Source organism: Echinops telfairi, unplaced genomic scaffold, assembly GCF_000313985.2.
Source record: "Echinops telfairi isolate 266 unplaced genomic scaffold, ASM31398v2 ScPeMD7_7412;HRSCAF=8450, whole genome shotgun sequence".
Taxonomy (NCBI): Eukaryota; Metazoa; Chordata; class Mammalia; order Afrosoricida; family Tenrecidae; genus Echinops; species Echinops telfairi.
The window spans coordinates 18809111-18833310 of NW_022111312.1; the positions used below are offsets into that span (position 1 = coordinate 18809111).

The window sequence follows — 24200 nt, forward strand, 5'->3', positions numbered from 1 at the left end:
TGGTAGTTGGGGGGAGGAAGCGTTCAAGAACCAGAGGAAAGTTGTGGGCTTCGTTATTGCTATACTGGACCCTAAGTGACTCGTCTCCCCACTAGGTCCTGCCTATTCTGCAGCCACAGTGCCTGACACTTCCAGATGGTAGGCGATGGGGACAAATGAGTAAGTGAGTGCAGCTCTACTGACTACAGGAGAACACCAGCTCCAAGGTTTTATGTTTGAAGGGCATGCTCGCTGAGAAGCTGGAGTCTCTGACTTTTTAGAAATATTAACAAGGGATTCACGTGCAACCTACATGCTTTGATGGAGTCCTGAATACACAAGAGGGCAGCTCTAATTCCTGGAGAAAACGCTGTTTTTCAAGAAAGCTTTGAGCCATGACTTTGAATTTTCTAGGAAATTAGGCAGAACTTCCAACTTAATCAGACTCTTTTCTATGGCATCCAAGTATAAATTCACTGCCAATTGATTCATAGTGCCCCCCCTGCACAGAGTAAAATCTGCGCCGTAAGGTTTCTGAGGCTGTCAATCTTTACGGGAACAGAAAGCTTCATCTTCTTCCCTCAGAGTCGTTGGGTTTGAACTGCAGACCTTGTGGTTAGCAGCCCAACACATAACCGACTGCTACTGAAGCTCCGAGTGTAGCCCCACCTCACTCTACTGTGCTGCACAGATCTTGTGTTTTCATAAAGTGATCATTTGTGGGAACCCTGCATCGAGCAAATCTCTCGGTACCATTTTTCCAACGCCATGGACTCACTTTGTGTCTCGTGTTCCATTTTGGTCATTCTCATTGGATCAGGACACCAAAAAGATTGGTGGGACTTGCTCTATTGTGGTGGTCTGGAACTGAACCTGCAGTATCTCCGAGGTCTGCCTGTGTAACCTTTTCCAATGAAAGCAACTGATGCTAAGTAAACCTCTGCATTCTGGAATGCACTCAATGAGATGCATACTCCCAGACACTGACTACTCTAGTGACCACAGCATCAAGATCAGGGCTCGTTCGAGGCCCTCTGGCAGATACCTGCCCCCACTGTGCTTGCAGGCGAGCCAGCGGACATTATTACAATGCCCGGGCCATCAGAAACAAGTCTACTCTATCTATAAAGCACATCACCGCAAACGGTATCTCAATGCATGGCAAGTGGCAAATGTTCTGTTGAAAAAGACTCCAAATAAAACGATTAGGCCTACTGCCCAGCCAGAACATTCCAATGTTGTTTACTACACCGGGCTTACAATTGTTCAGTTAGGCACTGGTTAAATATATTTATGTCTGGACGACTAGAAATCTATCATCCTCATACCTAAAGAAAAGCAGAGTGCACTTGAATTCACCTGGAGGAAACTCGGGGTCTGCCTACCTTCGTGGCCGAGCTGCGTTTCAGGTCTAGCTTCAGCTGCTGGTTTTGCTGGAGCAAAGTCTTCATGTTATTCTTCAGTTCTGACACTTTCACTTGAAGCACAAACTTATCTTTCTGGGTTGTGGAGAGATCTTCCCGTACCATCTCCAGCTCAGACTTCATATTCTAGACAAAGTGAAACCACAGAGTTTTCAACCAGCGAAGAAAAAAGCTAACACAGTCACTCTGAGCAGCCATCTACAGTGCAACTATTGGTCTCACCCCATCTAGAGAAAGAAGAGTTACAAACATCAAAAGACACATGCACACAATCAGTCCAGTGAACTCATGGCCCATGAAGACATTAGTCTTCACAACCATGAGACCGGAAGAACTGCACAGTGCTTAGCTACCAGCTGCCTGAGAAGGTCCTGGATAGAGAGAGAGAAATGTGGGGCTTAACTCCAAGTCCCAGGAGACCAGGTTTATTTATCAGGCAGAGATGGGTGAAACCCAAAAGACTCAGGCCCTTACTCAGCCTGGGACTCATTCTGTGTTAGCTAATCAACCATTTAGGACCAAATGGGCAGCATTCATTCAAAGTTCAAAGGGTTAAGGAAAGAAAGAAGAACTGAAACAGGAAACACAGGGAAGAAGTGTGACAAGCGATAACAACTTGAGAGGATTGCAATGGATGAGTTGAATCAGAATATCAAATTGTTGGACCTAAAACTATGATCACCTGCAATAAAAAGAGTTGTGTTTGTTTTGTTAGCTAAAACATTTTACACACATTGCTAAGGTCTTAAGATGAAATGAGAAATAGTTCTACAAACTAAAAGGCTACCATTGAGCTTCACATGAGAAAACGTTCCTTGCTATCTTGGCACAATTTCTCCTTCAGGAGTCTATATTGTGAAGTATCCAGGCACATCCAATTTCTCGACACCGTTACTCAAATTTCAGAGCCTCTGCCAAGGAACCAACAACACTCCTACATCCACGTTCTACAGTGAATCCTAACTTCACTCGTTTAGATCCCTAAGTAAACTACTAGAATAAACCCAACTATTTCTAAGAAACAACATCGATCAATTCTAACTGCTATCCCAGCCATTCATTTACAGGTGAGTTGTCTTAGGAGATCCGTGCTCTCTCCTTTCCTGAGGCTGACTGCTAAGAAGTTAAAAATAGAGCTCTTCACTGAATGTTATCACAGATTAGAAATATTAGCACAGGTTCTTTATCCCGCATAGGACTGAATGAAATTCTGTCTCTGGTACATTTCACATGGCTCACGCCAGTGTCTCAGCTACGCCTTCTTCCAGCCACGTGACTTTACACAGTGATCACAAGCCTTCTCTCTGAGAACTCAACCTCCCCACCCACACCAAGAAAACCCCACAAAAAACAAACCCTTACTGCCACTGAGTCCATTCCGACTCATAGCAACCTGTATAAGGCTTCTGAGACTGCGTATCTTTACACGGGAGCAAACGGCCTCATCTTTTTCCTGCAAGCAGCTGTGGGTGTGAACTGCTGACCTTATGGTTAGCAGCCCAGAACCCACCAATAGCACCGCATGCCACTAAATGTGAGCAAGAGGCTCTTCCTCAGAGAGCAGCACTGTTCTCCCTGAAGCCCAGGCCTCCAAGATGGCCATTCCCCAAGGCCTCCCAAGGCAACAGAGGCTAGTTGTGGCCCAAGGGAAGGAAAGGCCCACAGGCCCTGGGTACAGTCCTGGGGTGACACTGCAAGTCTGAGGCATTCTCCAGGACAAACATCCTTTAGGACAGGCAGGAAGGCAAGTCTTATGGAAGGGGGCTGTGATAGGCGGAATAGGGTACCCAGAAGGTACTGATTCTGATAGATCACAGGGCTACCTCAATCACCTGGGTGAAGCTGGCAGGCAGCCCTGAAGAAAATCTTCCACAGTCAACAGTGGCTAGGATCCAGGACCAGCTACCAAGGGTGGGCTTGTGGGAGGCTGAGATCCTGCTGGACCCTGGGCATATGCCATCTCTGTCAGTACGGGATGCTCCCTTGGCAGTTGTTCCTCCAGGCCAAGTTGGAACGTGAGTGTCTCTGGATGGACAACACCCCTGTTGACTGGGCTTACTAAAAGCTTCAGGACAGTTTGAGGAGCATTCAATTAAGTAGAGCGCCCGTTAAGCACTTAGCATACTGCCTGACACCAAGACTTTGAATCTGTTAATGCTGGCTCACCTCCTTGTGGAGAATTTGCATATCTACCCCAGATATAGAGAATGAAGACTCTATAGTTTAACACGATCCCAAAGTGATGCTTATGATCTATATGTGACCATTAATAATCACCTGGGGGGGTTGTTAAAATGTCTACTCCAATTCAGCACCTGAGTGGAAATGCAAATCCTCTGTAAGAGGTTGAACTGGGTCAAAACCATGCCTGGCCCATAGCACTCAGCAGTAACTGGACTCACTTCTGTCTCACGTAGTGTGTACATGTTGTCAGGAGACACCAGTTCCGGAGAAGGACATCATGCTTGGTCAAGTACAGGGGCAGTGAAACAGTGAGGAAGGCCCTCAAGGAGATGGGCTGACACGGTGGCTGCATCAATGGGCCAAGGATGATGCAGGTCCCGGCAGTGTTTTGCTCTGTTGTGCTTAAGGAAGGTCGTTACCGGTGGGAAACAACTTGATGCCACCTAACAACTTGTGACATGCTCTGACCCTGGGACCCTGCCCGGTCCTTGCACACCCACACAGCTGCAGGAGCTGCTGGATTCTCTGCCCCGTCCTTGCACACCCACACAGCTGCAGGAGCTGCTGGATTCTCTGCCCCGGTCCTTGCACACCCACACATAGCTGCAGTAGCTGCTGGATTCTCTGCCCCGGTCCTTGCACACATACACATAGCTGCAGTAGCTGCTAGATTCTCTGCCCCGGTCCTTGCACACATACACATAGCTGCAGTAGCTGCTAGATTCTCTGCCCCGGTCCTTGCACACACACACAGCTGCAGGCGCTACTGGATTCGCTGCCCCGGTCCTTGCACACACACACATAGCTGCAGTAGCTGCTGGATTCTCTGCCCCGGTCCTTGCACACACACGTACCTGCAGTAGCTGCTGGATCCCTTCCACCGGTCCTTGCACACACACACATAGCTGCAGTAGCTGCTGGATTCTCTGCCCCGGTCCTTGCACACACACACATAGCTGCAGTAGCTGCTGGATTCTCTGCCCCGGTCCTTGCACACACACGTACCTGCAGTAGCTGCTGGATCCCTTCCACTTCTCTCTTATTCTGCTGGTCCGTCGAATCTAGCTGTTGTTTTAAGGACTGGATTTCTCTCTCTTTCTGATTCACCTCCCATTTGAGATTTTCCATCTAATGCAGGGAAAGTAACATAAAGGATTTTCAAAAGGCTTGCTTGCACCAGAAAATTATTCTACATTGTAAAAGGTGAAATATTTTTACGATCTGAAGAGAAACCAGAGTTATCTACATTGTAAAGTCGAATAAATGGCAGGCAAAGTTAGGTTAAAATGTAATATCTTATTATTTGATGCACCTTTTATCCCGTTTAAAGTTCTTTCTATTTGAAAGAAGAAAAGTGAAGGGGAAATGCATGTGATTAAGCCTCTGGTGAATGCCTTCTGACCACAGGCCAGGGATGTGACTAGCCTTGCTATCATGCAGGATGCACTGCAGAGTGGATTGTTGCCGATGCAAATAGGTTAAAATTTAACATCTTATCATTTGCTCTCCCCTTTGATCCATTTTAAATTTGTTCTAGTTTTCAATATTTTCTACTTTTTGATTGAGGTTTATATCTGTTTTACTATGTATGTATGTATGTGTGTATTTAAATGTTTTTCTGTATTTGAAATCCAGAGTAGGTAAATCTATACAGACAGTAACTGGCTTAATGGTTCAGCAGGGGACATTGGGGAGAAATGGGAAACTAATAACAGTGAGTATAAGAACGAAGAAAATGTTCTACAATTGATTTGGGTGCTGATGTACAATTCTTCTCGATGTGACTAAACTGATAAATTGTTATGATATGTGAATTATATGCCAATAAAATTGTTAAAAAAAGAAAAGAAAACTGTTCTACCTGTATCTCTGCTTATGGTGACAAAATTAGCATTTAGTACCATACTCAGAGCAAGTTACTACTCCTCCGTGAGCAGATAGGGAATAAGACCGTTAACTGCATCAATCAGGAAAGCTGTGCTGTAAGTGTCACCTCTTGGCCCCCTGTGGGCTGTCTGCTCAGCTGCTCGGCCAGCTGCTTCTGCAGGAGCTGCAGCTGCTCCCGGGCCTCTGCCAGCTCCTCCTGGAACTGCGCCACTTCCTCACAGTGCTTCCCCCGCTGAAGCCTGTGAAATCGGGACGCATGAGTGAGGACGCCGAGCTGGGTCTTCTCAGCGGAACCTTATTCTGGCTGGGTGAGGCTCATTTTATTAGGCACCTGTTTACTGAGGACCGGGCAAAGGGCTGTTCTGGGGCTTTACAAATGCCAGATCTCCACGAACCCATAGGGGACCCTTTCCAAGAGGGATGCTCCATGAACTCTTCTCACAGACAGATGATAAAGCTAGGTATCCCCTCCATGACCCCAGCGTTAAGTGGTGGCCAGAATCTGGGTCCACAGCCCAATGAGGCCGGTCCACAGGAGGAAGGTGACTCAGAGCCCATGTGCCTCTCTGCTCCTTTGTGAAATGCTAGACCAGCGGTTCTCCACCTGTGGGTCACGACCCCTTTGGGGTCGAACAACCCTTTCACAGGGGTCGCCCAATTCATAACAATAGCAACATGACAGTGACGAAGTAGCAATGAAAATAATGTTATATGGTTGGGGGGTCACCACATCTGAGGCACTGTATGGAAGGGTCACGGTGTTAGGAAGGTTGAGAACCCCTGGCCTAGGCAGTCAACATCTGCCCTGTGTCCTGTCCTGATGCCACCAGTGAAGAATTAGGTTGTCTGTATGCGGTGCTCACCGGCGTCTGCAGAGACGCTTGGGCCCACATTGGCTCCTCCTGTGACAAGGCCCCAGAGAAGGACCATGTGGCAGGGCATGGGAAGAAGTGGATAGAGCAGGGATGGAGCTTAAATCTCAAAAGTGAAGTGACGGGCTTCTGAAAACAGGAAACAAATACACTACACTTGGCTTTGTCTCCACAGCACTTAGGAATATGCCAAGACAGGTGACCCTCAAAATGTGGGACTGAAGCCCAAGGGCTGGGCCTAGCAAGAATGCCCAAAGCCTGCCCAGCCAGCATGTCCAGGAGGAGCGGTTTTTAAGGCCGCAAGCGCCGCCAGCACTCACTGTAGGCTGTCCGCCTCAGCCTGCAGCTTCTGCACCAGGTGCTCCTTGGCCTGCAGTTCCTTCTTCACCTCCCCCAGCTCTAAGGTGGCAGCCTTAAAGTGGCGGCGGTTGTGGCCTGCCTCGGTCTTGGCTGCAGCAACCTAGAGGAAGACACAAGAGTACGGCATAAACAAGAAAGCAGGGACAAAGCGAGTGCCCCCAAGGCGTGTGTGTAGCTGTAGAGTAAGTCGAGCACTGGCAAACGTTAAATCTTTTTCAAAAACGTTTAGCTTCTCTTTCATGTGTGCACTTCCACAGTCTATCAAATTCTTTATAAAGGATTCAACAGAGCTTGGCACATAGTAGTACAGCATTGGTATGTGTTGAATGAACACATTGATTGAGGATTCTTTTTGCTTAGTTTTTTAAAGTCTTCTACAAGTATACTTGTCTCTTGTTAAATTTGTTCACAGTTGATTCATGCCTTTCAAATGCTTCTGTGTAAGGGGAATCTACTTTTCTATCAAATTTACTGTAGAAAACTATCTATTTATAATGTAATAGCCTCTTGCAGGAACCTTTACTGCTTTTCACAGCTTACCGATAGATTTTCATGAGATTTACAAGACAAGAAAACTCTTAGCATATAACATTTTTTCTTTTCCAATAATTTTCTTGTCCAGTTTCAAAAGCAAGCATTTCATTTAAAAACAAGTTTCCTAACAAAGGTGGCAGCAGGCACATGTCAATTCAAAGCACACGAAAATGGCGTGCACTAGACGAAGACAAGACCATTGTTATAATTAGGTAGGGAAGATCTCTCTCATCAAACAACTGGCAGAGACGACGGGAAAGACTGCAGTGTCTGACAGAAGGGCAGAAAGGAATCATCACAGAAACCGAGGGCGCTCTGGTGCTGAGGAGCTCCCCAGGAGAAGACGCCTCGCACCAAAGACCTCCTCCCCCCTTTTCCAGATGGGGAGACGCGGAGACAGTCCCTGTTCTTGACGCCCAAGGAGCTGCAGAGTCTGCCAGCCCACGAGAGGAGTGAGGTGTCCAGAGGGACGTCCTACCCCAGGAGAAGCCGTTCCTGAAGGATGTCCTCTGAGAGAAGCGAAGCTTCAGGAGCTATCGTATGGGTGACAAAGCACAGCTTTCAGAAAGGAGCCCGACGGGAGAAGTGAGACTTCCAGGGCTTCCAGGGGATACACTACAAATGGAAAGAGTCCTAACAACCCCGAGTCCAGAGGAATGGGAAGCCATCCCAATAAGCCTTTTAGATAAAAAAGTACAACAAAAACTCACAGCCAATAACAGACTTAGAGAAATATGACAGACACTACACGGAAAGTTCTTATGAGTTAGTTTGTTGTCTTTCTAATCCAATAGAAGATGGCAAGAATTCTGTTCAAGTATTAACACTGGAAGGAGTCCTGGTGGCATAGTGAGTCCGTGCTGGACTGCTAACAGCAAGGTTAGCAGTTCAAAACCACCAGCCGCTCGGCAGGGGAACGACGGGACACTCCACTCCCGTAGAGCGCTACAGCCGCAGAAACTCCAGAGACACTGCAACTTGGAATTGACTTGATGGCCGTGAGTTTGATTTTTTAACAGTGGTGTCACAGAGATTCAAAATTATTTGTACTCTAATCTCTAAGCTTTTAGAACATTTTACTACTTTCTATTATTTTTATAACCAAGACAATAACACTAAATGTATTTTAGAGCAGTAATTAAGCACTGTTCACAAGTACTGCCTTAAAATGACTATTTCATCTCTGCAAAACTGAAAGAGGACCTAAATTTCACATCATATACAAAAAGAGACTGAAGATGGATCAAAGACCGAAATGTAAAACCTACAACGATGAAGATCATCAATGAAAAAATACGGATAAAATTAGGGGCCCTAATACAGAATATAAATTCACTATCAAACATAATTGAAAACACTACACAGCAGAAGACAAAATAGATCACTGAGACCTCTGAAAATTAAACACATTGAGATTTCATGAGAGTGAAAACAAAAATCCACAGATTTGGGGGCGGGGGGGCAGGGGGGGGCCCGGATATCAGGTAGGCAAGAACATTGGTTAAGGAGCCGATCTCTAAAATGTATAGAAAGTGTCAGCACCTCAATAACAAAGGGAAAAAAAATCCAATTTAGAAATGGGTAGAAGAAAGGAACAGAGATTTCACCAAAAAAGACATTCAGGCAGCTAATAAATATACAAAGAAATGCTTATAATCATTAGCCATTAAAGAGAGGCAAATCAAATGGCTGTATCATCAAGCAATCCTACTACTAAATATATGTCCTGAGAATAAAAGCTGTGATTCAAATTACACATTCTAAGTGCATTGTAGCAACATTCACAGTAGCAAAAAGACGGAAACCCCTAAATGGAAGAATGAATAAACAATTATAGTACCTATATATATTCACAACGAATCTGCCAAACACCTTATGACACGGATAAACCTGGAGAACGTTATGATGAGTGAAATAAGTGGATCATAAATAGAAAAATAGTCTTATGTGACTACAACTATAAGAAAACAAGAAAAGGTTTGCAAACAGGAAGAAACATTCTTTGATGATTACAAGGGCTGAGAGAGATAGATAAGGTAAGCCATTAATTAGAAGGTTCATATTAACTATACATATTTACATGGGTGAAGAGGAAGGATGTATGTAATAAAAAGGAGATCGGCAAAAGAAGAAAACAATAAAAAGCATTCACCAATATGCAAGAAATAAATCAATAAAATAACGTATCCCAAAGTTTTAAGAGCTGTAGTAAAATCCAGATAATAACTAAAGAAGCTTTACTCTTAGATTGCGAAAGTAAAATTGTGAAAGTAATGCAAACTTCGCAGAGAGAGACACAGTGCGTTCCGAGGCAAAATAACGTCTCCCGACCTACCTCTTCTCTCTGTAGTCCCGCCTACGAGTCACGTCAGTACGTTCTTGCAGGGGTTTTCTATGTCTATCCATGTGTTTAAACACACGTGCACACACTCAAGCAGCACACACAAACATGTGCTGACTACCCACTACGTCACTGGGACGTTAGGGCAGGCAGGAGACCTGACCCTTCTCCCCGTGAAGCTCACATCCCAACAGAGGTGGATTGAGAAGGGGCATAGGGTTGAGGCTTACTTTAGATTTGAGGATGGCCTCTGTGAGAGGACTCATCTGCTGAGTCGGCTGACTGAGACGCAGGAGAAGGAGCCGCCCGTGGGGGATATCTTACTCTGAAAACGACCAGTGCTTTCTGTTTGCTTCCTGACGCGACACACTACTCTGCGCTGTCCTACCTCACCCCACATGTGGGGAGCCTGTCCCAGCAGCAGCCCCCGCATGTGTGCATCGGGCTCCATGCTGACCCTCTCCGCCTTTCACTGCAGCCAGCAATGTTCTGAAGAACAGCTTTGTTCTCTGAACAAGAGCAGGCCTCTTTCCAGTACATTTAGGGAAAGGGCACTGACGTGTCCCCTGGAACCCACACGGTTTTTGCAGAACCTGAAGAACGTTTAAAAACGGGCCCCTTATGTTTCCATTTCACACCTGGCAGACAGAAGCCACCACACACCTGTTCCTTGAGGCTGTTCACCTTCACTTTCTCCTTCTCTAATGCGGTCTGTAAAGCCTGGACAAGTTGCTTCATCTGGCGGTCCTCCTCCTCTTTGCGCTGCAGAACTGCATGCACCTAGATGGCGCCACAGAGGGAGAGCAAGGGTGCAAGAGCTCAGACAGCCACGAGCCCGCGGGCTGCAGCCTGCCATGGGAGGGGCAGCGCCTAGTCAGAAGGTTACCCACCAACAGTGCAGCCTGGGAAAGTAAGAAAGATGCCCATTTTCTGGAGCATACTGGTGGGAAGGCAGAAATATGACTACAGAAAAGTGTTTGTTTGTTTTTTCAGAAAAGTGTTTTTAAACTCTCTGTGGACGGAATTCAAGGCTGGGCTCCAATTGGCCTTGGTTGCCCTTTCGGAGCCTTCCCTATTCTGGGGTCTGCTGTTTGGTTTCCATACTGACCAAGGCCTGACCCTAAATCCCAAGTGGACTTCAGGAAAGGGTCCCTTCCATATAGTGTGACTGCTTCCAACTGGAAATTGCCCCGCGAGCACTGCCCAGTGTCCATATAACAAGAAACCGATACGATGCATCTAAGTGTTCCAGCTGTGAGCCTGTAGGCTCAGCAGCCCTGCCAACAAATGGGCTGGACACTTGTCCCTTGGAGGCCATGATGAGATTCATACAGATACTACAGGTGAGGCATTAGGACACTACTTGGCCCAAAGGAACTGGGCTTGATTTGGGGTTACCCAGTCTGGATACCTGTAGATTCAGCTGGACCAGATCCACCTCCCTCTTGGCTAAGGCCGTCTCCAAGACACTGTTATGCTCCCGCAGGGCTGCATTGGACTGCCCAAGGCCTGTGAGCTTCCCCCTCTCGTGCTCTAACTCGAGGGCCAACTTCTTGTTTGCCTCCTCCAAGCGCTTGATCTTCCTCTGAAAGCCTCGGGATTCTTGAAGCTGAAACAGAGGGACCATGGGAAGATGAGCTCCATGATGGAGTTCTCACACATGCCAAGCTGGGAGTTCTCAAGGGCTCATATGCCACCCGCACACAGTGGTTTGAACTGGAAGGACTCCAGTCTGCGGCCATCACTGCCGCTGCTTCCCTTCCCCGTCACACTTCCTCCCCTGAAGCGCATGACCGTTTTTGTCTTGGGGACCGTGAGCTTCTAGAGGAGAAACACCAAGGACCGACACCGACAGAGGCCCAGTCCTTCAACCCATCTCCTCACTCCCTGCTGAGTGTGAGAGAGGAGCTGAGCTTGGGGCAGACACACAGACAGGAGGCCGGGGAAGGAAGTGGACTGTGGTTGTCAGGGGAGTGGGGGGAGTCCTGGGTGATGTTGCTGAGCCGCTTGCCTCCCCATCGCCCAAGTGCGCCGGTCAGTGGCTGCAGCCAGCTTGGGTAGGTTTCTGGGTGTTTGCACCCAAAGCACTCAGAGAAGGGTTTCCATGACCAATTTCAACAGCCTCCGCCCGTGCTGGAAGGGCTAGTGACTACAGCGGGCCTTACCAGAGTGCTGGTTACAAGACTAAGAGGCACAGCCGGGTATCTATCCAAACCGCAGACTTGTAAGGCTGAGCAAGCATCACAGTTCTTCTCCCCTCCAAGCCCCTTTCTCTCTGCATCAGGGCCCACACTTGTTTCCATCTGCTCCCCGCCAAGTGGCAGAGGCAGGCAGTTACCTCATCTTCGAGTTCCACCACCTTCTCCCGGTGTTCCTCTAGCTCCTGGCTGGTCAGTGCAATGACTTCCTGCAGCTCCTTCTCCAACATCGTCTTACTGTGGTTGACGGTCTGCAGCTCCCCCTCCAGGGTCTGTATTCTTTCCTAATCACAAGAGATGAGATAGATCTGGTTGCTGGCTTCACTGCACTGTACACTAAGCGGCTGCTCCCTGGTACGACACTGAGGCCACGTGCAAGCCCGTGTGTAACACGCGTGCAGTTATCCAGATGGCGTTCTCATGCTTACCTAACCATAGCATGAACATGCTAATGACACATTAAAAAAAATTGGAATAAACAGGCACCTTTTTTGGATAAATATTGTGAAAATCCAGACAAATGTCAGTATGCAGATAAGAGTCCCCACTTGTGGCAAGTAAGCAGTATTCACAGCACCATGACGAACATCACATGCCCCCCCACCACACACTCTCCACCAACCAAACACCCTGCTACCACTGACGGGCAAGCTCTGTTCCAAGCATTGGACACCGAGCACCTCATCTCACCATGCTAACGCTGTCGGTCCTGTTATTTCCTAATCTCAGCCTTGTTCCACTAAGGAACAAAACCATTTGGGAAATTGAACTTTTCTTTAAAAAAAAATCATTTTATTGGGGGCTCATACAACTCATCACACTCCATCCATCCATCCATGCATCCATCGTGTCAAGCACATTTGTTGCCATCATCATTCTTACAACATTTTCTTTCTACTTGAGGCCTTGGTATCAACTCCTCATTCCCCCCCCCTCCCTCCCTCCCCCATCCTCCCTCCTTCACGAACCCTTAATCATTTATAAATTATTATTATTTTTCATATCTTACACATTCCGATGTCTCCCTTAACCCATTTTGTTGTTGTTGTTCGTCCGCCAGGGAGGGGGGCGTTATATGTAGATCACTGTGATCGGTTTCCCTTTCTCCCCCACCTTCCCCTTCCCCTCCTGGCATCGCTACTCTCATTACTGGTCCCGAGGGGTGTGAAATTGAACATTACACCTTCTGCTAAGTGGCGCTGCTGCAATTTGAACGTGTAGTTCAGGCCCCCAAGCTCATTGTCTTACTGAATCGCCAGAGCTCTTGGTTAATAGCCTTGTGACACGAAGACAGCAGGATCCAGGGAGCTTCGCCCACCGCGCTGCCGTTACTGTGTACACTGCAGAGTGGGCGTCAGACGTTTTGTACAGTTCAAAGGGGAAAGGCAATGGCAGTGATTCTGTACAAAGTCACTTAGGAGGAGCGTTCACTTGACAAGGACACTTTGCTCTGACATGTACTTCCTTCTGACGCCTACATTCCTAGATGACCAGGAGAAAGAAGCCATTCGTGGAAGAGGAAATACAACTAGGACTGAAGCCGAGCGAGGCAAAGTGGAGAATAGTATGTGAAGTGTAAGTTCATGTAGTGCGAAGAGAAATGTTAGGCCTACCAGTAAAACCCAAAGGCAATAACATCCATGCAGACACCTACCTGTAGGGCGAGGCTGCGGCCATCAGCGTCCGTGCCCTGGGCTCGCAGCTTGCCGAGCTCGGCCTCCGCAGACTCCTTGGCCGTGAGGGCTTCCTGCAGACGGCGGCTAAGGATGCCCACGGCGTTCTCGTAGGCCTTGTGCTTGGCCCTCATCTCCTTCTGGGCACTGGTGAGGTCCGAGCCCAGGCGCTTCATCCTCTGCTTCTGCTCTGTGATGGCCCTAGGACCGCGAAACAGAAACAGCTCTTTACTGACAAAGTCACCACAGGGAAGTGTGAGTTAGGGGTTCCTTACACCCACCCTGCTGGCCTCTCCTCAGACCCCAAGGGACCTGGATAAGCCACTTGGCCCCCCTGAGCCAGCTCCCATCAAGGAGATCTGGGTGAGGAGCACACAGTGCACAGGACGCTGTGGGTGGCATCAGGGCCTCGGCCACACGGTCCACTTCAGTCACTCTTGCCGCTCTCGGGACCTGTTAGAGGACTCCATGAGACTGGGCAAGGGGTCCTCCCTGCCACACAAAATCGTTCCGATCTTGATGCTGGTTGTGCGCATTAAGCCAGGGAAGTCGGCCGGGCCCATTCTCAAGACACTGCCTGATAAAAGGGATGCAGTACGGGGATGCCATGTTGGCAAGAAAGTCCCCCAGGAGCACGCATGCCCACCCATGTCTGTGTGCCCTTGTGGGATGTGTGCGTACCAAAGGGGGAACCAAAGACAGACACCACACCGACTGGTCAGGGAGCTCAGGTGGAGGTAGGGCAGAAGGAGGCAACAAAGGAAGATAAAACAAGGGGCATGTTGATTGAAAAGATGCTGAAGTTGGGGCAACTCTTAAATATTTTCAAACCACTGAATTGTATGCTACATGAATTACATGTCAATTAGATTTTTAAAATGCTGGAGAAAATTCATGGATGAACTTTGGGACTACTTTTGCCGAGCGGGCAGTTACTCCATTGTCATGGAGTCAATACTTTATCTTTACATTTGAAATCTCACTTCCTGGGCCACACTCATTGCTGCTTCTCAGCAGAGCTGGGTACCATAATGAGGGAATTTGTTGTTCCATTCCACGTGCTCCCAGTTCTCGTCCGTGCTCTTCCATGCGTGGCCCTCCCTGATGCACACACGCAGGAAAACACTGCTCCCTGGGCAGTGGTAGCACCCTGTCCCCCCAGTGGACTCACGTCTTGGCTTCTTGCTGCAGCTCCTCGATTTGCTTCTTTAAGGTCTCGTTGGCCTCCGTGAGCACGAGCATCTGCTCCTTATCAAACTGCACAGACTTCAGAGAGAAGGGAGGAACCAGCATGAGATGCGCCAAAGCCCAAGGGGGGGGTCCTCGATGGGCAGCACAGAGGCACCTGCCCCTGCACCCGGCATCCCAGCCCTATTCAGAGCCCGACACTGGAGGTCCCTTTCCACCCTGCCACCCACTCGGTGCCACTTCTGGCCTCCTTCCCCAAGGTGTCTGAGAAGCTCATCTGTAAGTGTCCAGAGCTGGCTTAGCCTAGAGCCAGATAACGGACACGTGAGTAACTCTGGCTCCCCATCGTAAATGTCAACCATGAACGCACCCCACCCCTTAGAAGTGGTCACCCTCTCACGGACTCTGCTAACCTGCCCTTGTCAAGGTCACCAGGTGTCCACCCACGCATCCCCTCCCATGAGTCCTAATGAGACCCCAGGCTGGCCCGTCCTGCACCACTCCTGACCTGCAACTGTGTCTCCATGTTGTCTCGCTCCTTCTGCACCATCTGCAGGTGCCCCTCCAGGTGGGCCACCTGCCGATGCACCTGAGAAACTTCCCTCTGCAGCCTCGCGTGCTCTACCTCCACTGACTTCTTTTCTCCCTGGACTTTGATCAGATCTTGCCTCAGCTCCTTCAGCTCGGAGTCCAGCCTCTTCTTGGTGGCCTTCAGCTCACTGATGAGCTGGTCTTTGGAGGTGGCATCACGACGGTAGGCTTCCACCATCACCTTCAGCCAAATACAAGAGTCACAGCTGGGGTGGGGGTGAGGGTGAGGGACAGGCCAACTCAGGGACCAAAGCAGAGATTCCACTGCTTACATTAATCATCATCATCATCATCTTGAGCTGGAAGTACTTTCCATTTTTCACCAAATCAGAGAGCCAACTAGAGAGACCTCACACTAAGTGCTACATGCACGACGTCAGCAATGCCCACCCCCTTCCCAGGGTCTGGCGCAGAGCAGCAGCCAGCCACATTGCTTCCAGTGGTTTGAAACACGTCATCTAATGCAAGGAGTCTGGCGATTTCCCCTGCCTTCAGTTGCCTGAGTCAGTATAAACTAAAGACCACTTCAATGACCGAGGGCACACTCTTCCTCAGATCCCTTAAAAGCCTCAACTGATAATTTGCAAGAAAGTTCGCATCACAGATCTGTGCCCCAGGCCGCGCCGCGAAGACCCCAATTTGTTCCCGTACCAAACCATGGGGGCACTGTTCCAGAGACATTTAAGTCACACACGCTCTGGGCAACAGCACCTCGGGGAACCTCACAAGTCCCTCCAGGGTGACCCTGGGGACATGCTCCCAACTGGAGAGACACTGAAATGGGTGGCGGTGGGGGCGAGGGTGGGGGTTTGGAGAAGGTGTCCACACACCAGGTAATTGAGAAGAGTTCTTTTTTAAATTTATTTTTCTAATCATTTTATTAGGGGCTCATACAACTCTTATCACAATCCATACACACATCAATTGTGTAAAGCGCATTTGTCCATTCATTGCCCTCATCATTCTCAAAACATTTGTTCTCCACTTAAGCCCCCGGCATTAGGTCCTCATTTTCCCCCTCCCTGCCCGCTCCCCCCTCCCTCATGAGCCCTTGATAATTTATAAATTATTATTTTGTCATATCTTGCCCTGTCCGACGTCTCCCTTCACCCACTTTTCTGTTGTCAGTCCCCCAGGGAGGAGGTCACATATAGTTCCTTGTCATCGGTTCCCTCTTTCCAACCCACTCTCCCACGAGATGAGCTCTTAAAAGAACCTTCTTCTTGCTCAGTTATGCAAACCTGCAATAACTATTCAATAAAGGAAGCAGAGTATTTTACCTTCTGTTGAAGAAACTGCTCCTTGACTCTCTCCGTTTGCTTCTTCAGAGCGGCTGTCTCCTGCTGCAAGTGCTCCACCTGCAGGGACCCAGTAGCACAGCATGTTACTCAGATGGGGCACGGAAGATGGGTGCGATGCCCGGAAGGAAACATGCCCCTAAGAGTTGGCACAGCAGTCACTAAGGATAAGTTCTCAATGGATGCAGCCAGTGGCTTCTGAGGGCGGCTGTCAGAGAGGGTGCCTGCCCCTGGTGCTTAAGAAGGAAGGCAACGACGGGGATGGGAGGCAAGGGGAAGCTCTGTCGCTGGGTTGGCCAAGTTTGCTGGAAAGCTTCAGAGTGTACGTGCACTTCTCTACTTCATGGCCACACAGTCTGTGAATGAGCCTATATGCCAATCATGAATGAGCCTATGAATGAGCCTATATGACAATCATGAATGAGCCTATGAATGAGCCTATATGCCAATCAAACATGACCTACAAAAGCGGGGCTGGGGCTGGGCTGTCAGCCACCGCTGGCCAATCCATTCAACATCTCTGTGGTTCATAGTCTGGCCAGAGGCAAGCCATCCACACCATCAGGATCCAGCCGAGATGCGATCTCAGCTCTGCCCAGACCCACGTAATCAGAAGCCCATGTACAGGGCCCTGGGGGTCCAGGAGCACAGGAAATGTGTGAAATGCTACTCTAGATTATGAAAGCATGCGCTTAAATAGAAGCACCAACCCAAGCAATCTCAGGCCCTCATGCGACTATGCCCCTGCACGGTCACCCATGGAACTGTCTGCAGCACAAATGGGACACGGTTTCGTAACAAAATATACCACATATGAATATGTGGCCATCATCACTGGAAGTGAGAAATGGTTAAGACTCGAATGTTCTGTGCCCCCAAGATTTGTACTTGAAGGCCACAGTATACACAGCAACTCTAATTATCAGCTGTATCTGACCAGGAATTGAGCTGGTTTTCCTTCCAGGTGGAGAGGGAAGTCAAGGGCAGCCCTCTGGTCTGTTCTACGGCTTACTTATATTCCAGGTTTTCCAGGGCTATGGTGGTCCTACACAGGGGGACATGACTCAGAAGTGCAGAAGGGAAGCCCTGAGCACTTTAAGGAGGCACAGACATGTGGACTCCTGTGGGCACTCGAAGGGCCCAAGGTCCAGTTCTGTCGGTGCTGCTGAGGCAAGAAAGCAGACACTGGGGCTGGAGAGACACCCCAATACGCCTGGGACATTGGGTTGACAGATGTTCCCAGGGAGGCGGGAACGATGGGATTGCAGAGATGCCCCCAGGGACTCAAACACTGCCACCAGCCCCTCTACTCTGCTCTCCAGGTAACCTAGCACAGGGGGTCCCATCCTACCAGTTACTCTGAAAAGCAACACAAGTCGGATTCAGACGTTCTAGTACTCTCACTTCCAAGGATCCCCGAGTCCCAGTGGAGCTCTCCCACCTGAGCTAACTACCATGAAATGAAAATCAGAGTCATCTTGGAAATCCTCACCCTTCCTCCCTAATGCCTCTCCCTGCTGCACATGCAGCACTCTGGTGGCACAGTGGTTAAAGTACTCAGCTGCAAATAGGAACATCAGAGGGTGAGCCCACCAGCTGTCCTGCGGGAGAAAGAGAATGCAGCCTGTCTCTATCAATAGCTACAGCCTCGAAACCCAATGGAGCCATCCGGCCCTCTCCTTCAGGGAGGCTGTGAGTCGTACTATCTTGACATCGGTGCGTTTGGATGTCCTTTGGGGGCAAGGGGCACTAGACATGCCCCCTGCATGTTTTCCTGGCTGCGATCTGCCTAGTGCATCTCTCTCAGAAAAGAATTCTGTTGGAGGCAATGTTTGAGAAGAGAGGCAGCCTGAGTTTATTTTACTTGCCCAACAGAAAACATGGATTTCCTCTTGTCCTTGATGCTTATTGGATACATTCTGAAGAAAGTGAGTCTCACACTACTTCTGCTTCCTTTCACATCATTCTTTTTTTTTTTTTAATCATTTTATTAGGGGCTCATACAACTCTTATCATAATCCATACATACATCAATTGTGCAAAGCGCATTTGTATATTCATTGCCCTCATCATTCTCAAAACATTTCCTCTCCACTTAAGTCCCCGGCATTAGGTCCTCATTTTTCCCCTCCCTCCCCGCTCCCTGCTCCCCGCTCCCTCATGAGCCCTTGATACTTTATAAATTATTATTTTGTCATATTTTGCCCTGTCCGACGTCTCCCTTCACCCACTTTTCTGTTGCCCGTCCCCCAGGGAGGAGGTCACATATAGTTCCTTGTCATCGGTTCCCTCTTTCCTACCCACTCTCCCTCTACCCTCCCAGTATCGCCACTCACACCACTGGTCCTGTAGGGATCATCCGCCCGGGGTTCCCTGTATTTCCAGTTCCTATCTGTACCAGTGTACATCCTCTGGTCTAGCCAGACTTGCAAGGTAGAATTTGGATCATGATAGTGGGAGTGGGGAGGAAACATTTAGGAACTAGAGGAAAGTTGTATTTTTCATCGTTGCTACATTGCACCCTGACTGGCTCGTCTCCTCCCCGAGACCCCTCTGCAAGGGGATCTCCAGTGGCTTACTCATGGGCTTTGGGTCTCCACTCCGCACTCCCCCCATCATTCACTATGGTAAGATTTTTTGTTCTGATGATGCCTTATACCTGATCCCTTCGACACCTCGTGACTGCATAGGCTGGTGTGCTTCTTCCATGTGGGCTTTGTTGCTTCTGAGCTTGATGGCCGCTTTCCACATCATTCTTAAGCTTTGTCGTTCTACCTACACTTTTCAAGTCTACAGCAAAAGCACGTCACGCCACGAGCACATAGCATCCCTAGCCATGACCACCTGCTGAGCCACGGGCCAGGTCGTGTGCCGTCCCTCCTCTGCTCCCAGGTCCCACACACCTGCGGTGGTAGACCATTTTGACAAGCCATCGTGTGGGGCATCGGAGGTGTGGTGGTGTACAGTCAGGCACACAGACAAGGAAATTCAAAGTGTATGCATGTTCAGGTAACGTGACAAAAACAGATCTCTGTGTCACATGAACAGAAATGTGTATCTCCTTAGCTGACTGGTTTCAAAGGTGTCAAACAAAACCTTCAGAATGCAGAGTGGAGCTGCAGCCTGGACACCCTCCATGTGATGCACAGAGAGAAGAACCACATACTGCACCTGACTCCCACAGGTAGCAATGGGCCGCATTACCTGGCTGGACTTCACTGCCAAGTCTTGCCTCAGCTGCTCGATCACCTCTGATGTCTCCTCAGCGCCCTCTTCCAGGTGTTTTGCGCCCCTGTCCAATTCCTCCTGGCTGCTCCTGGCCGCCTGCAGAGCCACCTCCAGAACGATCTTCTCGTTCTGCAGGAAGTGGATGGCATCGTCCTTGGCAGCTGCCTCGCCCTCTGTCTCCTCCAGTCGGGCCTGCAGCTCCTGGTGGTGTGTCTGCAGGTCCTCGAGGCTCTGCTCCCTGGCCTGCAGGGCCTCCTGGGCTGCTGTGAGCTGCCTCATCAGGTTGAGCTGCTCCTGCTGCAGGGTCTCCAGCTGCTGGTCTCGTTGGAGCAAAGTCAGCTTTACCTGGACAAAAACAACAACTGTGTGGCTCCTCTCAAGTGAGCCAGTACTTTTTCTCTTGTTTGGGTTTGAAGTAAAATTGATGGACACTTGGGAAAAAGTTTTTTTCATGCAAGTATGCAGATGGCCAGATTTGCAGGAGCCACCTAGCCGCAAGTGTGGCATTTTAAAAGCAAGTCTCAGGTGCAGTGCCACACAGGGAAGTCTTGTTTAAGACAAGCTCAGGTGAGTTTACCTGTTCCAGATTCTGCTCCAAGGACGCGGCAGAGTCTGCCATCTTCTGTAGGTGCTCCTTCTCATCCTCAAACTCCTCCAGCCTCCTCTGGAGGTCCACCTCCACCATGGTCTTGGCTTCTTGAATCTGAACGAAGGCAGCTTCCTGGTCCAACATGTCAGCCTGGGCTCAGAAAGCGAAGTCTTTTAAAACTCAAGATGGCCTCTAGGTCACCAGCAGTCAGCTAAGGCCTTTCCCCATTGAAGGCACCAGTGACCCCAGGCTGGCTGGACGGAGCCTGACAGGGAGCAGACATTGCCGGCAGTGCCCTGTATTTCTGGCAGTGGAACAAATCACAGTGACATTCAGAGAAGTGGGCTCCCAGGCATGTCCTAGGCGGAGTACAGCCATGTGAGTTTTTAGCTGCTGCCCAATCCATTCAAGGACTCCAAAAGCAGTAGTGCTGCTGCCAGGACTGCACCTGGGAAAGGTGAGGCCATGCAGCTGCCCTGCTGATAGGAGGATTTGTCCCTGGTCACTATGTAAAACAGGGAAGGACCTGGGGGGTGTGACGGATGGCACCCCAAGGTCACTAGGTGATACGACAGGCCATGCCCTCAAAGGAGGCAGGCAGCACGTGTGGGGCAGTATCACCACGCCTGACCAGCTGGGCCCCCAGGGGCAAGGTGACAGCAACTGTGGCTATGTGGTGCAGCCAGCCTGTGACCTTACAAGTGAGCTATACCTTCAGTGGCACTCCACATTTGTAGGACGTGGAGCATTTCATTCTGGGAAGGAGCAGACCCACAAGAGCCTAGGTCCACATAAAAAGGGACCCAAATGCTGACGGTGGGCATGGCAGGTGCTGAGAGCAGGCACACACAGCCTGGCTCCTTAGCAAGACCACGTACTCGCCACCCTTCACCAGCACCGCCCAGGCCTGGCTGAGCGCACTCACCTCAATGCTCTGCAGCTGGACAGCAATGCGCTCCTTCTCCTTGATGGACCTGTGCTGTGTCTCTGACAGCTGGTGGGATAAGGACACGTTCTCCAGTTTCAGGTGCTCCAGGAGGCCCGCCTGGGTCATCTGTCCAGCCTTAAAGGAGAAAGCCCACATAAAAAGTCACCAGACTTCAAGACATGTGGAGACCAGCCTATTCTGGGCCACCAACGGGGGACACTGCCACCAGCACATGACAAGTGACCTGCTGCCATGTGGGCCATACTGCCCACCACCCTCAAGCTGGAGCCCCTGTCTCAGTAGAAGGGAGACCCTGAGACTAAGCAGCTGTGGGAATGTCCACACAAAACCTCCCTGGGAGGAAGTCAAGTCACCCTGCCCAACAGGGCTCTGACATGCCAGCCACAGAGAGACTGTCTCAAGGAGCCCGAGCAGTCGCAGTGAAGAGCAAGCAGTCACAAGAGAGAAGCACGGAGGGCAGGCTGGGTCTGCCAAGTGCCACTCTGGTCCCCAGACGACCAAGAGCGAGGGTCTCGGGGAGACTGGGGCTCAGTGGTTCCCCAGCAGTGGAAGCGCCACAGTGCCTGCACCCTCCCTCCTCCTCTTACAGCCCAGTCCTCGATTCCCATGCCCTCTTGTTGCCTCATACAGACCAGCCACCCAAAGCTGGGAGAGAGAGGGCCTCGCAGGGTCGTAACATGTGTTAAAATGCCCAGCTCCTGAGTGCTGAACTTGGGGTGCAACGGGAATTTTAAAAGGCAGCTAAAGCTCCCAGAGTGCTGCTCCCACTGACCCTCCATAGCTCACTCCAGATTACATCGTGACCTGGCTCATGCTGAACACTGTCCCTGCCTAGATGAATATGCCTGCTTCCGAAGTACAGCCATCATGTCACAACTTAATTTCAGGCATGTTTTAGGTAGAATAAATGTTTTCCTAAAACCTACAATATTTGATCGGAGGCAAGGGGGGCAAGAAGAGGGAGACCATAGAGTCCACTGCTAAGTACACGCAGACTAAGTGATCACGAGTCTGTTCCCAGAAGTGCTCTGACGTTGAGGCAGGGCTCCTGTCGATAGCAGCCCTTCCTCTTCAGCATCTCCATCGCCTACCGCCTGCTGCTCAGAACCCGAGGTGGCCTGAACATGCGACCTCAGTGCCCTTAGGAGCTCCCAGTCCACAAGTGTCCAATGTGACACCACCTGAGGGTATGGACAGTCTCCTGTCCCTCAGATGTCGGCCAGGTCTGAGCACAACCAACACAGTAACAACCGAGGACAACTATGCTACAGGCCCCAAACACAAACCATTCCCATGGGAAGTGCTGGCATGTCCACAGCAGGGCTGAGCGTTCTAGGAGGGAGGGGACTGGGAGCCAAAGCCAAAGGACACAAGTTTCAGAGGGAGGTTGACTAGGAACAACCAGCTGCTCAATACAGAAGCAGAGACCCCTGAGAGTTCAAGGAAGAGGCTCCTGCACAGGAGAAGGGGGTTGGAATGGGGGTAGGGAGAGAGATTTCGCATTTTAATTTTCCTGAGAAACTTAGAAATACATTTTTGTGATTCAAGGACCCAGCCCCATTAAATACAGCAATAGTGCTAGCCTGGTCAAGCCAGAGTCCCTCGCCCCACTGTGTCAGTCCTGGCCATATTGTCCACACCTGGATGTGGGCCATCTCGCCCTGCAGCCTGACTCGGGCCTCCTGTGCCATTGTGAGCTGTTGTTGGTACCACTGCCGGACGCTCTGCAAGGACGCGATCTCAGCCTGTGATGCCTTCAGCTTGCTGGTCAGTGTCGTGCGCTCCACCTGCACCTGCTGCAGCTGGCTCTGAAGGGCCGACATCTGCTGTCTCAGGTCATGCACTGAAAAGAACACACATCGCTCAGATACACACGCAGACACACACATGCCTGAGCCGCTCTCTGAGGACAAGACACAGACACCACGCTCCTATCCTTGCTGGCCCGGGGGTGTCCTCTTAACTCCAAGTCGAGCTCACGAGGCCTTTGTGCAGTGGGTCACCTCTGGTCAGCCCATGTGTCAACTCTAACCAGAAGACTGGAGTTCACCGACAGCCGAAACAAAATGTAACAGCCTACATGGACTTAAATGACAAAACACTATCCACTCAAGGCTTTCCCCCAAATCTAAAATAAAAACAAGACACAGAAAGGGCAAACACAGCAGTGCAAGCGGCTCAGTGTACACAGGTGACTTGTTCAGGACTGCCTGCAGGATCCCTACCTACCCCATGAGCAGTGAGATGACCTCGCCGTGGTAAACATTTAGTGAGGCCATGTGGCCTGATTAGAGCCCGTAGGACTGGGAGGGATTTGCAGGGTTCACACACAAGAGAGGGTCCTCCTCCGTTAGGGGCCCGTGTCTGAGGCTGGAAGAGGAGCCCTCTGCTGTGACAGCGGCTGTGGGAGGGAAGTATGCGAACACGCCTGCTGAGAGGCCGCAGGGTGACGGCAGTCTAACACAGTGCTGAGGGCCTGCCTTGCCTCTGGCACCCTCAGGGAGAACTGCTGTCACCACCACCTGGACGCTCAGAGACAGAGAATGCCAGGGACCGGCCTGAGCCGAGGCGATGCATGAGGCGGGGAGACACACAGCATCCTCAGGAAGAGGGGACAGGAGTCCAGGTCACCTGGATGACCACGCCACCTGGTGGCGGCTCTGAAAGAAGGCCACCACCTGACTGGGAACTGAGCCCTCTGCCTGTGGCAGCATGCCAGACTTCACCCGGGCTCCCCTGGTTCTGGCTTGAGGGCAGAGAGAGACCCTGCACTGGGCCTCCCCCAGCTTCACGTGCACCCCCACTTCTCGTGCCTCCCCGCCCTTCTTCTGTGGAGGGCAACTTGGGCTGCATTTTCTAGTACTTGCAACTACACAATCCTTAACTGCTTCAGACTCTCAATGAC

At 50.1% G+C, this 24200-nt stretch overlaps 1 protein-coding gene across 3 annotated transcripts in view; it reads right to left on the minus strand.

The window, feature by feature from the left end:
• GOLGA3 (golgin A3) overlaps positions 1-24200 on the minus strand; it is a 44449-nt gene that overhangs the window by 5042 nt on the left and 15207 nt on the right. For all 3 annotated transcript variants that reach the window (XM_045296753.1, XM_045296752.1, XM_004709758.2), the window contains 15 exons: positions 22936-23138; positions 21272-21409; positions 20335-20496; positions 19734-20102; positions 16512-16589; positions 15149-15412; positions 14624-14718; positions 13434-13653; positions 11920-12063; positions 10993-11190; positions 10245-10361; positions 6667-6806; positions 5581-5713; positions 4593-4715; positions 1365-1529 (listed from right to left, as the gene is read on the minus strand). In XM_045296753.1, the coding sequence (XP_045152688.1) occupies positions 1365-1529; positions 4593-4715; positions 5581-5713; positions 6667-6806; positions 10245-10361; positions 10993-11190; positions 11920-12063; positions 13434-13653; positions 14624-14718; positions 15149-15412; positions 16512-16589; positions 19734-20102; positions 20335-20496; positions 21272-21409; positions 22936-23138 (2549 nt within the window). The remainder of the gene's footprint in view (positions 1-1364; positions 1530-4592; positions 4716-5580; positions 5714-6666; positions 6807-10244; positions 10362-10992; positions 11191-11919; positions 12064-13433; positions 13654-14623; positions 14719-15148; positions 15413-16511; positions 16590-19733; positions 20103-20334; positions 20497-21271; positions 21410-22935; positions 23139-24200) is intronic.